This window comes from Stegostoma tigrinum, chromosome 11 (genome assembly GCF_030684315.1).
Source record: "Stegostoma tigrinum isolate sSteTig4 chromosome 11, sSteTig4.hap1, whole genome shotgun sequence".
Lineage (NCBI taxonomy): Eukaryota > Metazoa > Chordata > Chondrichthyes > Orectolobiformes > Stegostomatidae > Stegostoma > Stegostoma tigrinum.
The window spans coordinates 41217123-41235419 of NC_081364.1; the positions used below are offsets into that span (position 1 = coordinate 41217123).

Genomic DNA, 18297 nt, shown 5'->3' on the forward strand with positions numbered 1-18297 from the left:
AGCTGCATATTAATGATGTGTGACGTACAGTTAAGAATATTAAACAAACAATAATCTCCCATAAGAGACAACTCTCCACTGCTAGTGAAAATTTGCCTTGATGAACAACAGTTGTGTGTAAGATGCAATGAGTTGCTCAGTACATCAAGATAACCCTCGCTGGATTTCTCACATGATCCTGATACTAGCCTAAAAAGACCCCATGCTAATCAGGACCTGAGAAGATTCCACCCATATTTCTTCATTCAGTCAAAATAAACTGCTTCAAACTGAAGCCCCACCACAATCTTCATAGGGAACCTGGGATAGCAGGAATAAATGTAGTCCTTGCCAGTTCTGTCAGCATCCCAAAGATGAAATTAAGTAATTTGTGCATGTATATGTAGGCCGCTACAAAGGTGGTCATATAAAGCCGTGTTAAAATCATTGGACATAAACATTTAAAACATCCATCCTGAGGTGTGTAGCATTCTTCTGCTACCAGCAACTCACGTTTACCACCAGCAATATTTTGTTTCACTTTTTCTCCAATTCTTCATTATGCAAAGACACCTTTTTCGAAATGGCTAGAGGACGGTGACGTGATACTATTAAGCAAAGACATCCCAGTTTTCCTATTGCACATTTCAGTCCCAAAATAAAAGAACAGTCCGACTCCACCAAGTACATTTAGCCTTGTTTTGATGATATTGCCATTTAGTGTCAACAGTTTAAAAGACTTAAAGGTTATGAACAAATTGGTGAAAGAGGAAGTAGTTCAGACATTCGTAGGATTTAAAACGATTGAGGGGATATTGGTATGTTGGTGAAATGGGCAAATTTCTAAAAGACATATTAAATTTAGCATGGAAAAACGTAAAGTGATTCATTTTGGTAGAAAGAATATGTAAAGAAAATGTAAAAGATATTCTACAATTACAAAGCAGTGAAGGGGTGAATATATTTGTGTACCTGGGTGTCAATGTGCATATGTCATTGTAGGTAGCAGGATAAATTGAGAGAATGTTTGATAAAATATCTTGGGCTTTATGAATAGTGGCATACAGCATAAAAGCAAGGAAGTTGTGAATAACTTTTATAAAACATTGTTCAGCCTCAACTCGGGTACATAATCCAGTTTTGACCATCTACTTTAGACAAAATGTAGAAGCGTTCGTAAGGGTGCAAAAAAAATCGAGTTTGGTTTCAGGGATGACAATTTCATAAAGTTTGGAGAGATTGGAGCCGAGGTCCTCCAGGAAAAAATTGAGACAAGATTTGGTAAGATTTGTTCGGCTGGAGTAGACAGGAACGATTCGTATTGGTGGAAGGATCGAAAGTGAGGGACAGATTTAAGGCAATTAATGAAACAAGTAACAGCAATGGCAATGTGAAGGAACACTTTTTCGCATAGGGAGTGGTCAAGATCTGGAATGGACTAACTAGTGGTGTATTGGAGACAGATTTCAATGAAGACATCGAGGTGCGAGTTGGAGTATGACCTGGAAAGGAAGAATGTGTGAGGCCACAGAGACAGAGAGGCGCTGACATTAACATTTCGGTGGTGCATGGGGCGAGTAGTTCCTTCAGTGAGACAGCATGGCCACAATGGGCTGAATGGCTTGCGACAGACCATTCTGGGATTCCATTCATTCCCCGCAGAGACCGCGGCCATGACGTAATCCGAATGACGCAATCGGCCCCAGGTGGCCAGCGCCGCGCATGCGTTTCGCTCCCTCTCAGGCAGTTGATATTGAAAATGGCGATCCCGGCGAGTCAGGATTTACAGCAGCAGTTGGAGAATCAGAGGGAGATTACAGAGGTTACCCCGCCGGCCGCCGAGCAGGATACCATTCACCTCAATCAGGGCCACATCGAGGAGATCGACAACCACGACAAGTCCGGCGTCCCCCTTAACTCGTCCTGGACTTTTTGGCTCGATAGGTGAGTGAGTTGGGCCGCGGTGACCGAGAAGGGCCTGGATTGTAGACCAGCGTCGGGCTGTTTGGGGATGGTGAGAGCGAGTCCCCTCGACGTGGAGCAACTCTCACTCCCACATCAGGAGTTCAAGGATATCTGATCCCTCGGCGGGTTTGAGGGCTGCGGTTGGCACGTAAAACGGTGATCCGCGATGATTGAGTTTGGGTCACGGTTTGGTGGTGGGATTGTAGACTGTATTGAATGTTCCCGGGTGCAAATAAAGCAGGAGAGTCGGTTTTCTGCTAAGTAAGTAGTGTTGCACTTTCCGCCATTTAGTTCTCTTGGTTCTGGTGGCCTGTGCCCGGACAGATGTCACATTTGGGCAGCAAAATACTTCATGGATCTTTTGACAAACTTGATTTTTTTTTGCTCTGTTGGAGCTAAAGGAAGATTGTAGTATTACGATGGCTGCTTTCAATGTCGGAACGTGCCTTGGAGCACTATTTTTAGGGGTTTTATGGGTACGTTGCGCAGTCTGCCGCTTCTGCGTTGAGTTTATATACAAACAGCTCTGAATTGTAGAGCGAACTGTCAAAAGCAAATTTTGACAACATGGCAGCGTTCTTGAACCTGAGGTCAGAAGGTTGTGAATTTAGTTCGTTGAGAATTGAGTGCATAATCGACCCTGGCACTTGTGTGCTGACTGCTAGGCGTGCTGTCTCTCAGATGAGAGATGAAATCGAAACTCTATCCAGCCGTTCAGGTGGGTATAAGAAATCCTCTAGTACTGTTTGAATAAAAGCGGAGAATTCCAGGCCAATATTTTTTAGTTCATCATGTCAGTGACAGCTAGGAAAAAAACCGAGCCAGTCTAATTTCACCTTCCACTCCATCAATCCATAACCTTGTAGGCTACAGCATTTCAAAGAATGAATAAGAAAAAAACTCCTGACTTTCCTCTAACCTGTTTACCAATTACTTTCAGTCCTTGCCCCTGTTTACAATCCACTCCAGTTAGCACTTTTGTAATGCTACACACCAGTTCGGTTTCCCTTCTGCTTCCTCTTTACCAAAAGAACCTCACCCTGTTCAATCCTTCCTGATAGTTAACACTCACTGTTGCTGACAACCTCCTCTTAAATTTCATCTGCATGCTCCCTAATGTGATCTCATCTTCCTGTAGTGCAGGCTGATTTCTCACTTCAGGTGAACTAGTCGTTTACAAAGCACTAGCATATACTCTAGCCCTCAATGAAGGAAAGTAGACTGTGTGCCATCTGGACCACCTGCCTGCCACTTTCAGCTCACCTAACCTAATGGATGTTTTCTTGCAGCCCGCGACTTTCCTCTTCACAGTCAACCTCATTGATTTTTGTACCTAATGCAATGTTCTTAATCATGCTTCTAACTTGTCTTACTGTTTAACATGAGCAAAAAAGAACTCAACACCAAGTCTTGTAGAACTCCACTCAGAACTGCTCTGCTGTTCATGCAGATCATAGCTAAACTGAGAGTTCTCAATCATACTTGCCTGGTTTTTCCTGTAACCCTGATTCCCTTACTGATTATCTGACTCTGTCTTGAATATACTTAACTATTAGCCATTACAGTTCTTTGTAGCAAAGAGGCCCAGTAATTCATTTCTCTCTGGGAGATGAAATTCCTCTCCACGTAACTGTCTTAACTGGATAACCCACAAGAAATAGCAGCAGAAACTAGGCCAACCAGCCCATCGGGTCTGCTCCACCATTCATTCATGGCTGATAAGTTTTCTCAACACCATTCTTCCGCTTATCCCCATAACCTTTGATCCCTTGACAATCAAGAACCTATCCATCTCTGTCTTAAATATACTCAATGACCTAGCTCCTACAGCCTTCCATGGCAATGAATTCCATAGATTCACGACACTCCAGCTGAAGAAGTTTCTCCTCATCTCTGTTCTAAAGGGTTTTGCTTTTACTCTGAATCTGTGCCCTCAGGTCCTAATCTCTCCTGCTAATGGAAAGATCTCTCCAACGTCCACTCTGTCCAGACCGTTCAGTATTCTGTAAGTTTCAATTAGATACCCCCCTTCTAAATTCCATCAAGCATAGATCCAAAGTTCTCCAACATTCCTTGTATATTAAGCCTTTTGTTTTTGGGATCATTCTCGTGAATCTCCTCTGGACCTGCACCACGGCCATTGCATCCTTCCTGAGATATAGGGCTCAAAATTGCTCACAAAGCCTCAGAAGTATATCCCTGCTTTTATATTCTAGCCTTCGCAAAATAACTGCTAATGTTGTATTTGCCTTCCTTACTACTGATTCAACCTACATGTTTACCTTAATGGAATCCTGGACGAGGACTCCCAAGTCCCTTTGCACCTCAGATTTCTGAATTTTCTCCTGTGGCTCCATTCTTCCTACAAACTGAATGACCTCACACTTTCCCACACTGTATTCCATCTGCCACTTCCTTGCCCACTCTCCTTACTTATCTAAATCCTTCTGCAGCCACCTTGCCGCCTCAATGCTACTTGTCTCTCCACCTGTGATTGCATCATCTGCAAACATAGCCCGAGTTCCCTCAGATCCTTCATTTAGACATTTAATGTATAAACTGAAAAGTGGTGGTCCCAACACTGACCCTTGCAGAACACCACTGGTCACCAGCTGCCATCTTGAAGGGCCTTTTTATCTCCACTCTCTGGTTTCTGCCACGTCGGCAGTTTTCTGTGCATTGTAATGCTTTGTCTCTAACACCATGGACTCTTACCTTACTCAGCAGCCTCCGGTGCGGCACCTTGTTAAAGATTCTGGAAGTCCAAGTAAATGACATCCATTCGCTCTCCTTGGTCCAACCTGCTTGTTACTGCCTCAAAGAGTTCCTACAGATTTGTCGGGCATGACCTCTCCTTGATGAAACCATGCTGACTTTGCCTTGTTTTAGCATGCACTTCAGGTATTCAGAAATCTTATCCTTCACAGTGGATTTCATAATCTTACCAATGTCAGAAGTCAACTCACTCCTATTAAGTAGCCAGTCCTCTGTCTACATTACTACCGCAAAACTATGGACTCTTGTCTTATTAATAGCCTAATCTGGAGTTTTTTTATTGTCTGCCTTCAGGAAATCCAAATAAATTAAATCTAATTGTTCTTCTTTATCCCTCTGGCTTGTTACCGCCTAAACAAATTTCCACTACATTTGGTCAGAGCCTAGAACCAGAACATAAATTTTAAAAATAAGCGGATGCGCCTTATGTCAGAAGAGTTTTTAACTTAGAGGCTTACGAACCTTTGGAGTTCACTACCACAGAGAGCTGTGGAAGTTCAATCTTCAGGTTTGTTTAAAGTAAGGATTAATAGCTTTCTTATTTACCAGTGACAGGATATGGGGTGGATAAAAGGCATTCTGTTCATTTGGCCATGATCACATTGAAGGAATGAGCAGGCTTTCTAGGCTGAATGGCCAACTCCTCCTCCTGTCTTGGAGTTTTCATATGGCATACAGTGGCACAGCAGTGTCTTTCCCTATGTTGATTTAAGATTAATTAAACTTGGCAGAAAAGCTAAAGACTTACTGAAATGTTTATTTTGGGTGAAAGGTGATCACCAGCTACTTACCAATCAGCAGTTTCTCTTGTGCTGATGCCACTTAGATGTTTGTTTACCTCACTCTTCAGGTTCCCTCTGAAACTGAACTGCACTCCAGTGTGGAGCTGGAAGAGCATCAGCGGAGCAGGAAAGTTGATGTTTCGGGTCAGGACCCTTCTTCGGAAATGTGGGAGGGAGAAGGAAGCTCAAATAAATAGGGAGGAGGGGTGGGGCTGAGGAAGGTAGGTGAGATGGTGACAAGTGAGTGCTGGTAGGCAGTGGTGGTGATTTGGGGATTGGTCAGTGAGGTGGGAGGGGGGGATAGGTGAGAGAGAAGATGGATAGGTGTGTCACGTCAAGGTGGTGGGGATGACAGGGAGGTTTGGTCATGGGATGAGGCCGAGAGTAGGGAGCTTTCAAAACTGGTAAAATCCACATTGAGATCATTGGATTGTTGGTGCCCAAGGAAGAATGAGGTGCTGCTCCCATTTCCAGGTGGCGTCGTTATGACACTGGAGGAGGCCCTGGATGGACATGTTGCCCAGGGAGTGGGAAGGGGAATTGAAATTGTTCGCGACTGGAAGGTGTTGTCGTTTGTCGGACAGGTGCTATACAAAGCAGTTTCTGAGCCTTCGCTTGGTCTCACCGATGTAGAGGAGGTGACAACAGGAGCAGCAGATGCAATAGACCACATTGGATGTGCAAATGAACCTCTGTCTGATGTGGAAGTTTTTGTTTTTGTTTTGGTTCCTTGGATGGAGGTGAGGGGGGAGGTGTATGCGCAGGTGTAGCACTTCCTGTAATTGCAGGGAAAGGTGCCGAGGGTTGTGGGGCTAGTGGAGAGTGTGGAGTGGCCGAGGGAGTCGTGGAGAGAGTGGTCCCTACAGAAGGCAGATAGGGTTAGGAAGGAAAATGTGTCTTTGGTTGGGAGGTCAAATTGCTGGTGGCGGAAGTGAAGTTGAATCCGGAGGTGAGTGGGGTGATACGCGAGGACAAGCTACCCAGACCTATTGCCTATTTCAAGCCCACTGACTCTGATAGCTGCATAGATTATACCTCCTCTCGCCCACCTTCCCACAAAAATGCGCTCCCCTACTCCCAATTCCTCTGCTGAGTCAGGTCCCAAAATGGGGCCTTCCACTCCTGAACATTCCCGATGTCCTCTTATTTCAAGGACCTCATCTTTCCCCCTTCGGTGGTCCAAAATGCTGTCAACTGCATTTATTGTGTTTTCTGCCCTCACATCTCCTCCCCGCAACAAAAACAAAGACAAAATCCCCTGCCGCCTCCAGTGTCACAGTGATGCCACCCAGAAACTGGAGGAGCAGCACCTCCTAATCTGTCTAGGGAGCCTGCAACCCAATGGTCTCAATGTGGACTTTACAAGTTTCAAAATCTCCCCACTCCCAGCCTCATCCCATGACCAACCCTCTGTCTCATCCCTGCCAGATTGATCTGACACAACCTGTCCATCTTCTCTTCCACCTATCCGTTCCTCCCACCTTACTGACCAGTTCCCACCACTGCTTACCAGCACTCACCTATCACCATCCCACCTACCTTCCCAGCCCCACCCCTCCTCTCTCTGTTTATTTCTGAGCCCCCTGCCCCCTTCCCCATTTCTGAAGAAACATCCCAACCCGAAACGTCAACTTTCCTGCTCCTGTGATGCTGCCTGCCATGCTGTGCTCCTCCAGTTCCACACTGTGTTATCTCTGACTCCAGCATCGGCAGTTCTTATTATTTCTGAACTCTGATACCTGTGTTCTTGTCCTCTGAGCTCTCTGAATTAATAAATAATGTGACCAGCTCTTTTTGTTTGACTATAATGTTCACCAACGAATGACTCGCTCACCTGCTGTGCTATGACATCACGTGATTTTTTAAAAAATTTTGCGCTCCTCATTTTGAATCTGCTTATAGTCCCATTCTTGTCACTGCTGTTACCTTTTGGCCTGAGTCACAGTTGTCCTGTAATCGCATCTCTGATTCAGATCCCTCAACATGTCGCACTAGACCTTGGCATGTGCCAGTCTGCAACATATAGTCCGTGTCAATTCCTTCTTCTGGAAGACCAACAAATTTTGAGCAGACCAGTGGGCGTAATTCACTAGGTTGATGGTTCTCCAAGTACAGTCAGTGTTTGTTTCTGTGTGCGTCCTGGGGAACAGACTACAGAGCACGGAGACCTGCATGACTCAGCTTCTGAGGACAAGCCTTGTGACAAACCACTACATCTCTTGCCAGACTTCCTTAGCGAAGGCACATTCCAGTAGGAGATGTGGCAGCCTCAGCCTTAGTCTCAGTCTCCCTTTGCCAGAGCTGCTTCAAGGACGGGGTACAGTGGTGCAGACCAACTTACATGGGCTTACGTGAAGGATCTTGCCACCGGCTGGGGAACACCTGGTGCTCTTGAGGCATTCTGCCTTCTGACTTTGACAGTGTTCAGGGTACCACATGACAAGATCCATTGTCTCCTTTTCCCGCAGGATCTCCAAGGACCCGATGTGCTGACTGTTTCCTGATGTAATTGTGGTCAAAGGTGGTTTTCTTTGCAAATTTTCTCCCCAAAGGACCACTGATAAGGAGCGGTCTAAATACTTGGAGTGTTCCTTGACAGCGAGGCAAGCCCCATCCTGCGCAACACCAGGGACAGTAGAGCATCAGTATGTAGTGACGATTGGTGTTTGCGTACTAAGGCTCTACATGCAGCTTGATGCAGCTGCACACAAAAGTGGCCATCAGGATGAGGGTCTCATTGGGTAGGTTGTTTGCCACCCCCTTACATGGAGTTCCTGCAGACATCTTAGGCCTCCAGGTGAAATGGAAGATTTCGACACTTGATGAGCTTTTATGATGTTCTCTGGCAATTTTATGGATGTGTGGATACCAGCATGTGAAATGACGTGCATGCATTGTGTGCACAGTTTGCTTGCTCATTGATTCAACGATGAGAGAACACGCACATATACGTAAGCTATTGTGTTTTAATTAGAATTACTTCTATAGAATAATTTAGTAACAAGGTGGCACGGTGGCTCTGTAGTTAGCATTGCTGCCTCACAGAGCCAGGGACCCGGGTTCAATTCCACCCTCGGGCGACTATATGGATTTTGCACAGTTCCCAGTGTCTGCGTTGGTTTCCTCTGGGTATTCTGGTTTCCTCCCACAGTCCAAAGATCTGCAAGTTAGGTGGATTGGCCAAGCTAAATTGCCTGTAGTGTTCAGGGACGTGTAGCTTAGGTGGGTTATTGGGGGGATGGGTCTGGGTGGGATTCTGCAAGGGTCAATGTGGACTTACTGGGCCGAAGGGCCTGTTTCCACACTGTAGGGATTCTGTGATCATATGAATAACCTTTTTTTAGTTTGAAACTATACATTTGATATTTTCAAAAAGTAAAGTAACTGCAGATATTAATATTCCCTGCACAATATAATGCAATATCACACTGAAATGCAAACCAGTAGCCAAATCTTGTTGCGCTATTGATATTTAAATAGAAAATCTCCTTGCCTGTGCCGAAATTGCCAAAGGGCCATCAAACTAAACTGAAGTTTTGAATCTTTCTGAACTGGTACAATAATTCATAGTTAACTAAGTGCTTGTCGAGAACAATCGATTGAAGTGAGGCCTGTTGTATGAGGCAAGTGGTTCATAAAGGGATGGGTACTAAAGTGTACTCATTGAAAGGCTTAAGATGCATTTTATATTTTAATCAATGAAACTTGCATTAAACTTCATTTTCCAGTTGCAATAATTCATCTGCATTTCAGTGATCTTCATGTGAATGCTTAACTTTTAAAGTGGAGAATTTTTCCTGAATTGTACATAGCAATTGTTATGTGCCTGTAAAAATTCAGTTTGATTAAAAAAATATAAATAATTCCCTTTCCCTGATTCTGAGATCTCTCTTTTATTTGAGTGCAATATCTAGTTTGTTAAATTATGAAAAAATTGTGACCTTTTAAACAAAAAAAAAGGACTGATGCTAACTTGGGGCCATCACAGGAAAGTTGTCTCACCAAGATTTAAACTATTGAGGTTGTTTCATAAGTTGCTAATTTTAGTGCGGTTGACTCGCACTGAACATTTCTTCTCAGTGTCTGTCTCCTAATCGTGTAGATTTTCGGCATAGACACAAATGGGTAGAATCAAAGAATCCCTATAGGGCTGATAGAGACCATTTGGCCCATTGAGTCAACACTGACCCTCCGAGGAGCATCTACCTAATTTGCTCCAACTAACCTGCACATGTTTGGACAGTGGTAAGTAGCTGGGTTTCCTCCAGGTGCTCCACAGAGACACAAGAAGAAAGTGCAAATTTCACTGTTACTCAAGGTTGGAATCAAGCCTGGGACCTTGGCACTGTGAGGCAACAGTGCTAGCTGCTAAGTCGCAGACTGGTGGTTCCGGAAGAATATAGCACAGATTCTTCTGTTAGTGTTGTTAAAGCTGATGACAATCCATTTTTGAAATGTGAAACAAATGCTTTATTGATGGATATTATATAAACGGCACAGCTGTTGACATTGTTAGTTACAATATTTGTTCAACAAACAGCCCGCATGTGATGGACCTACAGTTTCATGACTGATGTTATTTTGTCAAGCCCGATCAGGGCTTGGTGAATAGTGCCATTTGTGTCCTTGAAGTAACCTGTCGGTTCTGATATCTTGACACTATTTTCTATTAGCTGGGAAATTATATAGCAATGGACTCTTGGGCTCTTTTCATTCCTCCTTTGAACTAAGTTTACTTAATGTACTTTTCTTTCTTAATTTGCTGTAAAAATATTCTTTGCTTACAGTCTGTGATTTCTGTAAAAATAAAGTTAACCTGTTAGTCTTGGTCAATTTTTTAAAAAAAAAATCAAGGCAGCAGAAAACTGGTTTATTTAACAATGCGTCTAAGTTTACACCAATAGTTTTGTATCGTAATAATTGCAGGAAGTTTTCATGTACAACTGTTTTGTTATCGGCAAGGTGGAGCTATTATGCGCGCATGTTCAGGTGCAGAAGCCCAGAAACTTTAGCCCAATTTTGTGTAACATGTTTGTGCTTCAGTTTGATCATGTGTTAAAGATAACACACGCATCACATACCTTTTAGTTACTCAGCTGTTTTATTGTAGCTTCACATTGTCATACTCTGCAGAGTTGCATATTAAAACAGTTTTATTGGAAAAGTGCAATTTCTAATGTTGAGTGCATATTTCAGGTATTTCAATCATTACTTTATATTTAACTCTTTCATAAATTAACCTTATGAATATTTTAAGACTAAAGTCTCATTAGCAATTGCCCTGCACAGTTGCTAGTAATTGCTTCAAAGGTTTAAGGGATGTAGTGTATGCATCTACTAGTTTTTTTTCAGGTAGTAAATTTGGAACATTGAAAAATACCATGTTTTGAATAGTGGACAAGTTATCTTCGTGCCTTTTTGCACTAAGTTAACAGAAGCCTTGCTCCTGAATTTAAGTCCATCAGTCACTTGTTCAAATTACGATTGAGTCAAATTCTTTTACACTACATAGAATCCTCCTTACGCTGTTGAAGCAGGCTATTTAGCCCAACATGTCTGCACCCATTCCATGAAGAGCATCCCACCCAGATCTGACACCCCCCCCCCCCGCCCCAGTCTGTGTAACTCTGCATTTCCCATGGCTAATCTACTTAACCTACCCGTCGTTAGATACTATGGGCAATTTAGCATAGCCAATCCACCTAACCTGTCCATCTTTGAACTGAGAGGAAACTCACATGGACACAGGTCCTTTTTAAATCTTATCCCTCTCACCTTAAACCTATGCTGTCCAGTTTTGGAGTCTTTTGTACCTCCCCACTGCCTCCCCCCCCAACCCCACCCCATCCTAGGAAAAAGATCTTGGCCATTCACCCTATCTATGCACCTAATGATTTTATAAACCTTTATAAAGTCACCCCTCAGATTCTGATGTTCCAGGAGGACAAGTCCCCCAGCCTATTCAGCCTCTCCCTAAACCTCAAACCTCCTAATCCCATCCTGGCAATATCCCTGTAAATCTTTTCTGCACCCCCAAGTTTAACGATATCCTTCCTATAGAAGGTTTGGGGGGAAAAAAATCACTGCCCCGTGTTGTTGTTGTTATTGTTAATTTCTGTTCTTTTAATTTGAATTAAATAACAAGAAAATATTCACTCTTTGGTAAAATTCTGTAGCTGAAGATTAAATAACACATGAATTCAGTTGCAAGTATACTTTGTCATTTTCAAGTCAGAACCAATGTAGTTGAATAGTAACTGTTAAATTGATATGCTGCAGATTGCGAAATTACTTTTCTGTTGTTGTAGGGAAACCTTAGAACGCCGGCTCGGGTTATTGGCTTATACAGAGAAGAGTCAATTCTCATACACTAATAAAGCAATTTATGAGGTTATTCTTCAAGATGCGTGTTGCTTCAATATCTGTGTGGCTTTCCTCTGGGTGCTTCGGGTTTCCCCCCTCAGTCCAAAAATATGCAGGTTAAATGAATTGGCTATGCCTATAGTGTTCAGGGATGTGTAGGTTAGTTGCATTACAAGGGGATGGGTCTGGGTGGGATGCTCTGAGGGTCATTGTGGACTTGTTGGGCTGAAGGGCCTGTTTCCACTCTGTAGGAATTCTATGATTCTCTGTCTCTGTCAGCCAGAGGCTGCATAGAATGTGTGGTTGAATGACTACATTTAAAACAATTTGGCAAGATGCGCTTATTTTACAAACGGGCACTAAAATTGCCCTTGAGTAAAGAACTTTTTAATCCTCATACCATCTATTTTTATGTAATTCTGTGAACTTGATGGCACCTGAGGTCATAAATGAGAAGGCAAAATTATGGTTAAGTGTGATGTTTGATAAAGAGTCAGAAATATTTACACTTTGTCCAAGAAGAATGCGGCTGAATGTTCAAACACAAGTTAAGGAGAGAACAGTTTTTAAAAAATGCTACATTATTACTGTTGCTGTTATTGGCACTGGTTTGTGCTCCCTGGGCATTAGCAAAGAAGAAAATGTATAGAACATCAACATGAAACCAGGTGAACTAAAATTGAGTCATGCAACACGTGCAACAGATAAAGGCTCAATTATGGCAAAAGAGATGTCTTCTGTAGAATGAAATACAAGTTGAGTTTGTAGATATGTTGACAGAAGTCGTCACAAATAGACAAGGCAATGTTAGCCAGGTGACAGCATCTGTAGCTCTGAATCAACTGTAGGAATGCACCTTCTGAATCTGCTGACTTTGCAAACCTACTGCTTTGTATTGAAGCACAAATGCTCTTTTTTTTTAGTCCTTAAAGATGCACAAGGATATCTTTCATCTTATTGGTTGTTTGTGTTTTATGTTGCTTAGTTTAAATATGGAAACATTATGAGGACTTAAACAAGAACCAGCAGCAGTAAAATTGCTGAAAATCACTAATGGAATTGAGTAAGTTATGTACCCCACAAAAAGTTAAATATCATACATTCCAAATATAAATACATTTTCAAAGTACTAAAATCCAATAAAATATTATGGCCACCGACGAAGAAGAGAAAGCAATGAAGTTACATTACTTCCTGATATGTTTTTCATAAGTTTAACTGTATGAAAGCTCACATTTCTACTTGTGCATTACTTGCTTGGATAACTGCACACAGATTAGATTCAGATTCTTGTGTCCATCTGTGATGTGGTTTATTTTTGATATTTGTGCTCCAGTGCTGTGATTGGTATTACGACCTAGTTATCTTCAGAACCACTGGATTAAGCTCACTAATGACTGCCTGTTCAGTTTCTGCTGAAATCATCCCATTAATATTGCAGGGTGTATTTAGCATTTGAATAACTACATGTATTGTTGCTTGCATATACATTTTTGCTTTCTAAAGATAAGATTTTTTGATCCCAGTATTGGAGGAAGGATTGCACAGGCCAGTATTATAAAAAGTGTATATTTAGCATGTCTTCAACACTCTTGCTAAAACAGCGGGTTAACTCACTGAAAATCCCATTCTTTGGCTTATGTTAATCTGTTGCACTGGAAAGCCAATGAATCTGAATGATTCCTGATCCATAAAATTGTGCCGTCTGTCATTCTCATGCTGCTGTGTGCTTGAATCAGATTCTAGATAACCAAAATCCATACGTAGATTTCTGAGCAGAATACTAAGTTTTGCTGCCATATCCTTGTGGTGGAATCAATGTAAATGCTGGTGTCTGTGCAAGGGTGCCTATTTAAAACTGAAGCAGTATAGAAATGGCTGCTATATTTCATGAAATATTTTCATTTTTGTTCTGTTTTATAAAAGTCTGTGTTTCTTTTCTCAGCGCCAATTTTTACCATTACAATGTGTGATCCTGAGATTTAAATTAAGTTTTTTGCAGGAAAAAATCAAGTTGAGCTTGTTGGTTTAGTAGAATATATGCACACTGTAGACAGAAGCCATCTGGATTCCAACATTTCTTCACTTGGCAGTTTGGAAGTTGACTTCTGTGTTGTCTTGATGCTACAATCTGCTTAATAATAAGTGGTGACCTGCTGGTAGGGCTCTTGTGGTGCAGTGATAATGTTTCAACCTCTGAACTGAAGACCCAAGTTCCTGCCTTACCTGCTCCAGGAATGTTTAATATCATCTCTGAGCAAATTGATTTAAAAACTGTCTAAAAAGGAGTGGTACTAATGAAACATGTAGATTTTTATACAATTCTATATAGTTTGGCATTAGCTCAATTTGAATGAAAAACTACAACACTGGAAAGCAGGATTACCGACAGGTTACCTATAGTCTGTTCTGGTCTATTATTGGTAAACAATTTTAAGAAACAGCTTAGACTTGGCCATAAGGGGCAATAAAATAAAGTTTGCAATTGATACAAATATTGACAAAGTAATAATAATGACAATGGTTACAAGCTTCAAGATGACAGGGTGATGAAATAAACAGAAACATGGCAGATGAAGATCATGCAGAGAAGTGTGATTTTAGTATGCTTTTTGGAGGATTATCATGAAAAGAAACAAATGGCAGGATTTTGGAAACTGTGATGAGCATGTCTATAATCATAATCATTTAAATGGCATGGTAACCTAGTAAAGTGATATAGAAGAGAGAAGTGGTGGCATAACTGTATTGTCACTGACCTGGTAGTCCAGTGCCCTAGGCTAATAGTCATAGAGTCAAGGAGGTAGACATCACAGAAACAGGCACTTTGGCCCAATTCGTGTATGCTGATCAAGTTTCTTAAACTGAACTAGTCCCATTTGCCAGAGTTTGGCCCATATCCCTCTAAATGTTTCCTATCCGTGTACCTGCCCAAATGTCTTTTAAATATTGTAATTGTACCCGCTTCTGCCACTTCTGTGGCAGCTTGTTCCATATATGCATTATCCTCTGACTGAAAAGGTTGCTCCTGGATCCTTTTTAAATCTTTCCCCTCTCCCCTTAAACCTGTGCCCTCTAGTTTTGGACTCCCCTACCTTGGGGAAAAGATAATGTCTATGGACGTGGGTTTGAATCCCACCATGGCAGATTGTAGAATTGAAATTCCGTAAAATCTGGACTTAAAAGCTAGTCTAATGATGACCTCTAATTATTGTTTAAAAACCAACTTGCTTCAAGAATGTCCCTTATTACCTAGTTTGACTTCTGTGTGACATTGGGTATAATGTGTTTTTTTTTTAAATAACCTGAATCATTGTATACATTTTACTACTGCTTTCGTTGTTTTTAATGCTTGCTTTTTTTCTTTATTGTGTGTGTTTATCTGAATTTTTACTAAACAAAGAATTGTAACTAATTGTCAGTTCTGAATTGTCAACAAATCCAGTGCATCCATTAGGCTTTCTTACACCTGGACTAGGGTACAAAGGATAAAGGCTGATATTACAGTTGTTTCAATTTGTTGAATTCAGAAATTGACTAAATTACCTGAAGTATTTGCTTTAAAAAGTGTTAATCTTATTTGAAAGATACATCTCAATGGACAGTGTTACCGTTATCTCCAAAGAGTTTGATTAACTTTGAAGTTATTCTCAAAACCACGAGTGACTGAAAATACCATTTAATAAAGTGTGAAGCTGGATGAACACAGCAGGCTAAGCAGCATCTCAGGAGCACAAAAGCTGACGTTTCGGGCCTAGACCCCTCATCAGAGAGGGGGATGGGGTGAGGGTTCTGGAATAAATAGGGAGAGAGGGGGAGGCGGACCGAAGATGGAGAGAAAAGAAGATAGGTGGAGAGGAGAGTATAGGTGGGGAGGTAGGGAGGGGATAGGTCAGCCCAGGGAAGACGGACAGGTCAAGGAGGTGGGATGAGGTTAGTAGGTAGGAAATGGAGGTGCGGCTTGGGGTGGGAGGAAGGGATGGGTGAGAGGAAGAACAGGTTAGGGAGGCAGAGACAGGCTGGGCTGGTTTTGGGATGCAACGTGGGGAGGGGATGAGCTGGGCTGGTTGTGTGGTGCAGTAGGGGGAGGGGACGAACTGGGCTGGTTTTGGGATGCGGTGGGGGAAGGGGAGATTTTGAATCTGGTGAAGTTCACATTGATACCATTAGGCTGCAGGGTTCCCAAGCGGAATATGAGTTGTTGTTCCTGCGACCTTCGGGTGGCATCATTGTGGCACTGCAGGAGTCCCATGACGGACATGTCGTCTGAGGAATGGGGGGGGGAGTTGAAATGGTTCGCAACTGCGAGGTGCAGTTGTTTATTGCGAACTGAGCGGAGGTGTTCTGCAAAGCGGTCCCCAAGCCTCCGCTTGGTTTCCCCAATGTAGAGGAAGCCACACCGGGTACAATGGATACAGTGTACCACATTGGCAGATGTGCAGGTGAACCTCTGCTTAATATGCTTCACACTTTATTATCTTGGATTCTCCAGCATCTGCAGTTCCCATTATCCCTGAAAATACCATTTGACAGGATTTAAAGTTAACTTTTTCTCTGACAAATTATTGGAACGCTCATAGACTAAACACTTTCAATCAGCAGAAAACTACAGTAAAGATCCTCCATGCAACACTTAAAATAACTGAAATTCTCCCTCCACATAATGTGTTGCATCTTCAGGAGAGCTGTTTATTCCCTAGGGACCTGTCTTTGTCTTTGATATCAGTGAAAAATTTTGAGATCCTGTCCGGTCTCCCAAACTCTGAAATCTTTCACTTCATTACAACTCTCACAAGCATTGTCTTCACATCCAGGCATAAGCTCCCATTTACATTCTGCCTGGTGAACAGGCATGCTGCCCTCTTTATAGTTAGCTTTAATCAACCTGTTCAAATGTACTGTGATCCACCTCTGATAGAGGTTGAAGTTGAACATGGACCTGGTGATTGAGGCAGGCATACTACCACTGAACCACAAGACCCACTAACATGTGCCTTCATTCAAGGCAGGATTGTCGATCAACTGCCAATAGATACCCCAATGCCTGTCAATCTTGGAATTTTTGAGATTATAACTGCTTGCAAAACCTGACATTCCTAATACATCACTGGGACTCTGAGACTAAGTCTATCCATAGCTAACATTGTTGTTACTTTGTAACAATCAAACTTGTTGGCAGAATTTGGAAAAATGTCACATGATTCCCTCCATTTTTTTTCCTCATCTTACAGACTGTCATACATACAACAACTTCATAAATTTTCAAACAACCAGAAGGCTATTGATTTAAGTCCCTTTCTAAAATTGACATTTAAAACAATCTAGGCTGGCAAATCAATGAGAGATGCTCTAAGAGGTCTGTCTGATAAATTACATTAACATGTAGCTTTCCTATTAAATGGAAATAAAGAAGCTTCATTGCCCTGCTGTTCTTTGACAAAACTGTAAAACCAAAAGGTTTTGGTGTAAGTATTATCCTTCAATTAATGTAACTGAGAATAGATTAACGTCTTTTTCAGATCCTATGTGCACACATGAGTTAGTCCACAGCTATGGCTACTTGTATATTTTTGTCAGCTGTGGGGCAGTTTGGATGACTAGAAATATCTGTTCTTGTTTCAGTTTGGGTTTTTTTTATCATTTTAAATGAAGCATTATAATGTAATCTCCAAAACAAATTGATATGTTTAAGCTCGTAGTTCTTAGCAAGTTGCTGAGTGTCACTGGTAGAGTGCATGATTTGCTCATCGAATAAAAATATTTACTAAATTTGTAAAGTGTAGAAAAGTTATATCAAGCTAATTCAGATTTCTCACTTCTATACTTACTGAAATTTTGTATAGATTAAGATTGTCTTCACAAAATAGCTGAAAATTATTTTACGGTTGTTTTAATTTGGTGTCTGAAATTAGAAAAGGACTGAATTTCAATGATTGTGGAAGAAATTGACCTTTTTTTACCAACAGCAGGCTCATTGTAAGTCATATTCACACTGCTTTGTTCAAGCAGTGGGGAAAACTGTTTAGTCATGCTTGTAATAATTTACACACAACTACCTTTAATTGTGCAATTTCTTAATAAGTAGGCAATCAAATAGTGAAAGCATTATTTAATTTTTTTTCATTTTAGCAACTAAAATAAGATCCCTCCACTAAGCAAGTTAAGCCTCGCAAATCTGCTATTATCTGATTTCAAGGAGCAGTTTAGCTAAGATTCCAACCAACAGTGTCTGTCTCTGGATATGTCCAGGGTTCAATCCTTGTGCAATGTGGTTCGCAAGTTCTGCTGAAGAACCCTGAAGTTGAATTCTGAAGATTTCCTTTCTTGTTAAACTCATGATGTGACATTATTTATGACCCTTCTTAAGTCACCAAGTTTGTAGTTTCTGTATAAGGAATGAAAACTAGCAGATCTCAACCTAGCTTCTCTGTTC

The 18297-nt window shown here is 41.7% G+C and overlaps 1 protein-coding gene across 1 annotated transcript in view; it reads left to right on the forward strand.

The window, feature by feature from the left end:
- Positions 1-1666: 1666 nt before the first annotated feature.
- Positions 1667-18297, forward strand: part of eif4e3 (eukaryotic translation initiation factor 4E family member 3) — a 62468-nt gene continuing 45837 nt past the window's right edge. Inside the window, exon 1 of the mRNA XM_048547777.2 lies at positions 1667-1923. Within this exon, the coding sequence (XP_048403734.2) occupies positions 1667-1923 (257 nt within the window). The remainder of the gene's footprint in view (positions 1924-18297) is intronic.